Source organism: Atta colombica, unplaced genomic scaffold (genome assembly GCF_001594045.1).
Source record: "Atta colombica isolate Treedump-2 unplaced genomic scaffold, Acol1.0 scaffold78, whole genome shotgun sequence".
In the NCBI taxonomy this organism is placed as follows: Eukaryota; Metazoa; Arthropoda; class Insecta; order Hymenoptera; family Formicidae; genus Atta; species Atta colombica.
Window position 1 is genome coordinate 441,342 of NW_017259570.1, and position 5,674 is coordinate 447,015.

Consider the following 5,674-nt stretch of genomic DNA (forward strand, 5'->3'; position numbering starts at 1 on the left):
CAATCAGAGATTCAAAGGAAACCAGTGGACGATTTATTGCTGCAGATGAAGGCAATGAATATAGATAAAGTCGTAAATTTTCCATTTCCCACGCCACCGGATATTGTGCAATTAAAGTCTGCAGAAAAACGACTCACGATACTTGAAGCATTACAGCCACCTTCGAAGAAGGAAGAAGGTAATGTGGACATTTATTATCATTTAGACAGCATCGAAAATTATAATCGTAAGATTGAAGTCTATGATTGTAACTGCTTCGCAATTGATTATTATATGAAACAATACACTGATTCTTTTTATAATTCAAACATTACGTTGTCTAAAGGAATTGATAATTCACTGTTTAGAGATATACTGCACGAAGGTGACACCACTTGGACGCAGTATCGCCGCGTTTCCGGTATCTCCACGTTACGGCAAGATGCTGGCATTATCTCATCAGCATAATTTATCGAAATACACGATATGCATAGTAGCGGCTCTCAGTGTCCAAGAAGTACTGATAGAAACACTTGACATGGAGGGTCCAACTAAGAGCAAATGGCTCCAAAAACGTCGTTACTGGGCTGGGACTGGCAATAGTTTGCTGCTTGGTATTGTAATCTCTTTTATAATTATTTTTTATAATTATTATTTATGACGAATATAAACGATAAACGATATATATTTCTGTTTATGTACAGGCGATTTAATGGTTTTGTTAAGAGCCATCGGAACTGCCGAGTATGCAGGGTCAAAGGGAAGATTGTTGCCCTTTTGTGAGGAAAACGGCTTGAGACACAAGGCTGTGATTGAGATCAGAAAACTTAGGCAACAGCTCACCAATGAGATTAATTTAAATATACCAAATTTAAATTTAATCATTGATCCAAAGTACGTTTTATCTTTTATTACAAAAATCTTTATTCTGAATATTTTCTATTCTAAATTCTATATAGAGTAAATTTTTTAAAGGAAGTTCTTAGACCTGATTGTTCAGAACATTGGAATTCGCGACTATGTATATTACAATATGTTTAGGAAGTTTGTTACAAAAACTCTTACAGAATGCCATTGCCGACCGATATGCAAGCGAAATTGCTGCGCCAGATAGTTCTTGCGGGTATGGCGGATCAAGTCGCGAAAAAGGTTTTGCCCGATGAGATAAAAGAAGATCAAGATAAGGCCAAGTGGAAACACGCCTACAGGTTTGCTGTTAATTATCGATACTTCAGATTTCATTGAGTATATTTTCTTTTATCTCTCTTATCTTTTAGAACACCACAAATGGAGGAACCTGTGTTCATGCATTCTTCATGTTCTTTACGGAAAACCAGTCCGGAATGGGTGGTTTATCAAGAAATATACGAAACAAATAAGATGTACATGCGAGGTATCACAGCGATAGAACCTGAATGGTTGCCGAAATTCGTGCCCATGTTGTGTCGCCTCAGTGAACCATTGATTGATCCACCGCCAAGGTAATTTTATTTTATTATACAATTGTTATTTTAAAATATGCTTTTCCTAACTTATTAATGAAGATTTTAATCTTTATTATTATCGAATATAATTTTTATTTATAGATATAATCCAAAAACTGGGAAGATCATCTGTCGCGTATCCGGTACATTCGGAAAAGCCGGATGGGTATTACCATTGATGAATATAGAGCATCCATTGACGGTCGACGGCGTTAAATGGTTCGCATATTTCTTCTTGGAGGGTCAAGTGTGCCCTAAGCTGAAACGATTTGTCCCGTCATTGCTGACGACACCCGGTAGCATCACTAAGTCATGGGCCAAGTAAATTATTAGTTTCATTTTCTTTCGATTTTATTCTGATTCAGCAGGTAGATTATACCAATTCTGTGATTTTCCCAGATTGATACCACGCACTCAAGTAATAGTACAAACTCTACAGTCGCAGGGAGTCTTATCCAAAGACAAACTGATAGAAATCTGGGATTCGGATAAGAAATGTAAGATTATTTTGATTTATATTATATTAGATAAACATAATTATGTCATTATATATTTACATAATTAAATTTGTATATATTTTTGCGATTGAACGTAAAATATTTTAATTTCAGTTTTGCTGCCAGCCTATCAAAAGTGGCTGCCGGAATCTGCGCATGCAGAAGTAGCGCAGTTATGGCCGCCCTTGTAATTAAGAATGTAACATTAGGACATAATTATAAATGTAATTATAAATGTAATTATAAATTTTTTAAATAATTAAATTATTTTATAATAAAAAAGAAAAAAATCGAAAAGTATCAGTCTCAATTTTATGCTATCCTTGTAAAACTACTTAAAAAGGAAATGATCTTCATTTTTTAATTAATTGAGTCACTTAATCGACATTTATTTATTAATTTATAAGTTGAAAAATCTTTGATATATTATGGTGTATTTATGTGTAATGAAAAATTATTTTTTAAAAGAAAGATTCAAACAAAATTATTTGTACCTTTTTCTTTGCAAAAAAAAATAGATTTTTATGCTACACATTTAAATTTCTCTTGCTCTTATTTGTTAGTTGGACTCTTATTCAGAATTCTTCATGTGAAAGTAATTTTCTGATTTAACCGCGTCGACAGCCGACCAATCAGAAGTGAGAAGCGGTAAGAATGGCACGCGAAAGCGGCGCTAGCCAACCGTAGCCAACCGCACAGTGTATACAAGCTCCATGCCTCCATGAAATCCGGAAGATATTCCCCATCTATCTATCTCTCTCTTTTTCTCTCTCGCTTTCTCCATCCTCCGTCCCTCTCCGTCTCGCTTTTCCCTCCGGGATAACGATTAGGCGCATACCGAATAACATCGATCCCGATTTCTAGAACGGGGTCATCACGCAGAGGGCAACGATCCAGCGCGGCGCGGCGCGGAAGAAACAGATTCGCGCGCGAAGCGAGCGAACGAGTTCAATCGTCCGTCCATTCGTTCGTTGACAGTCGCATTGTGCGGGACGCCGCGCGTCTCGCCGTCGTCCGTCGCTGTTATTGCTGTTGTGTGTTGTGTTGTTTACAGAGCGTCGCGAGCGGCGAGGATAAGATTCGTGAGATTCACCGTGCGCATCCGTTGGTAAAGTCTACTCTCGCGACGACGACGGGACACGCAAATCGTGGACGCGTCCACGCTTCGTTGCTGTCACCCTGTCTCATTTTCCCTCGTCTTGATTTCTCCCCTCTTTCTCTGTGTGTCTGTGTGTGCGCGCGTGTCTCTCCGCCTTTCGTTCTCGCGCGATTGAAAATGACGGTCCGCACCGCACATCCCCGCTGGCGGCGGTGTGTCGTTTCCGTCAACGTCTGTCGCGTCGATGACGCGGAGTGAACTCGTCGCGTCTACCGCGAAGAGCGTCCGTACCACCTAATAGTTGGATTCAGGCCAAACCTCTGGAAAGCGAAAAAACATGGATGCGACGATAGAGCGGGAGTGTAGCGCGTTGGGCGGTTTGTTTCAGCAGATCGTCACTGACATGAAGGTAAGAAACGTCCGTTTTATTTGGGCTCGACCGATCGTTCTCGACGTCATTCGCGCTCCGCACACCTTTTATATTTTAGACCGATGTCTGTCGAAATGTTTACTCTGACGCTCTTGGTTTAGAGATTTTATAATTCCTGAGGATTTTGAATTTAAAGATTTATGTTATCTTGCTATGATTTCTTTTCCTTTTTATCTGAGAATCCCGATTGTATTATATTTATTGAACTCCTCTCTGTATAATGAAATTATTTCTTTTTCAAGATTTTAGTATTCCTGGAGATTTGCAATTCTTGACTTTACAGAGCTTTTGGAAGAAATATTTTGGATATTTTATATTTATTTATGTTATTTATTTAACGTTTCAATTGTAATTTATTAAGATGTATAAATTGGATATGAATAAAAATGGAGCAACTATTTGTAACAAGTGAATTCAAGTGTTTCTTTTAAATAATAATCTTTTATATATTTCTTTTGTTTTTATTTCAATGTATTTGTTTTATAGTTCAACTTGCAAATGTCATTGTTGTTAGGACAAGCTAATTCTATTAATTGATGCTCATTTGTTCATACTTTATAATTTCTGTAACTTCTTGTAAAAGCAAATGCTTTAACTTTTAAGTATAAACAAAATATCCTAATGTTATTTAAAACAGTAAAATGTTTGCTTTGAGAAATCAGGAGCAAAAACATTTTTTTCCTCTATTCCTATGAGTTAGTTTCTCTTATGAATCATAGCTATGTGTTAAGAAATCATAACTCTAGTATTATATAAATTAGTATTTTATATACACATGTACACATTATTGAAAAAAATATGCAGGGGCGTGTGTGATTATATTATCTATTACCAGTATATCAGTCCAGATTGCTGTTTGACTAATACAATAAAAACTAATATTAGAACTATATTAACATTAATAAAAAAAAATTAAAAATCTCATATGTATAATACTGTTTCTTTTTATAGAACGGAGCACCACTTTGGGAAGATTTGATTTCAAAAGCTACAAAGCTACACGCAAGTTTGAGGTGAAGAGATTTACATAATTTCAAATATATTTTATTTTATAATAATTAAGATTTTCCACTAGCACATTTTTCTAGCACATTTTTATTACATGTTTATTACATATTTTATATTAAATAGCTTCAACATTACAAGAACATTATTTTACATAATTATTTTGTATTGCATATTTTTTATAAAATAAATATTGAAATTGCATGATTCAGGATACTTAGAAATTTTTATCTTTAATGTGAGACATATATTATTGCAGAGCTGCCATTTTGGCTATTTCCGCATATCTTGAGGCTTTTCAGAAAATAGCAGATGCTGCGACTAATGCCAGAGGTAAGCATCAATTAATTAATTAATTAATTAATGACAATAAATCTTTTATATATTGTCTATATAATTTGAATTATTAAATCAATTAAAATAGACAAAATATAAAATAAAAATATAAAATATAAAATAAAGCGATATTAAAATAACATTATTATTAAGGTGCAACTAAGGAAATCGGAACAGCACTGACACGAATATGTTTGAGACATAAAGCGGTGGAAACTCGTATGAAATCATTTACTAGGTATGTTAAAATATCCTGTGTACAATTTCATTAATTTTTTTTTATTTTTATTCAATTAATATCCGAATATTCTTTGCACTCGTGTCTACTTTGTTTCTTTAAGCGCTATTATGGACTGTTTGGTGCTGCCTTTACAAGAGAAATTGGAAGATTGGAAGAAGTCTTTGATCAATTTAGACAAAGAACATGCCAAAGGTTTTAATGATTATTATAGTAATTTGATGAACTACATTTTCAAGAAGCGTCCTTCTGTAATTCGATATCTCGCTATTTTTAGAATTCAAAAAGGCAAGGGCAGAGCTAAAGAAACGCTCTACCGATACTCTACGTCTGCAAAAGAAGAAAGCACGAAAGGTTCAAGTTCACTTACATGTTCAAGGACAGTCTCAAAGCCACGGGACATGTTCTGATGTGGAGCTCAATAGGATGTTAGAATCATCAGCGGCGGTTGTTCAAGAGAAAAGACTGAGTTTAGAAGAAACGGAACGTAAAGCCGTCCGTGCGGCCCTTCTCGAAGAAAGGGGCAGATTTTGTCTCCTTGCTCGATTCCTGAAACCTGTACTCGTTAGTAGATATTTTAAAGATATACGTATATATATATATATA

General features: G+C 35.2%; 2 protein-coding genes across 2 annotated transcripts in view; both read left to right on the forward strand.

Moving 5' to 3' along the window:
* Positions 1-2,166, forward strand: part of LOC108692666 (probable ATP-dependent RNA helicase kurz) — an 11,103-nt gene extending 8,937 nt beyond the window's left edge. The window contains 8 exon segments of the mRNA XM_018201023.1: positions 1-178; positions 348-593; positions 684-873; positions 1,047-1,187; positions 1,257-1,460; positions 1,566-1,784; positions 1,863-1,960; positions 2,075-2,166. The exon segment at positions 1-178 is cut by the window's left edge and continues 21 nt beyond it. Of these exon segments, the coding sequence (XP_018056512.1) occupies positions 1-178; positions 348-593; positions 684-873; positions 1,047-1,187; positions 1,257-1,460; positions 1,566-1,784; positions 1,863-1,960; positions 2,075-2,151 (1,353 nt within the window). The 3' untranslated portion in view covers positions 2,152-2,166.
* A 791-nt stretch (positions 2,167-2,957) lies between these two features.
* The window catches only part of LOC108692593, a 6,897-nt gene continuing 4,180 nt past the window's right edge, over positions 2,958-5,674 (forward strand). Inside the window, exons 1-6 of the mRNA XM_018200910.1 lie at positions 2,958-3,468; positions 4,441-4,502; positions 4,754-4,827; positions 4,984-5,068; positions 5,172-5,263; positions 5,346-5,632. Coding sequence (XP_018056399.1) covers positions 3,397-3,468; positions 4,441-4,502; positions 4,754-4,827; positions 4,984-5,068; positions 5,172-5,263; positions 5,346-5,632 — 672 coding nt within the window. The 5' untranslated portion in view covers positions 2,958-3,396. The remainder of the gene's footprint in view (positions 3,469-4,440; positions 4,503-4,753; positions 4,828-4,983; positions 5,069-5,171; positions 5,264-5,345; positions 5,633-5,674) is intronic.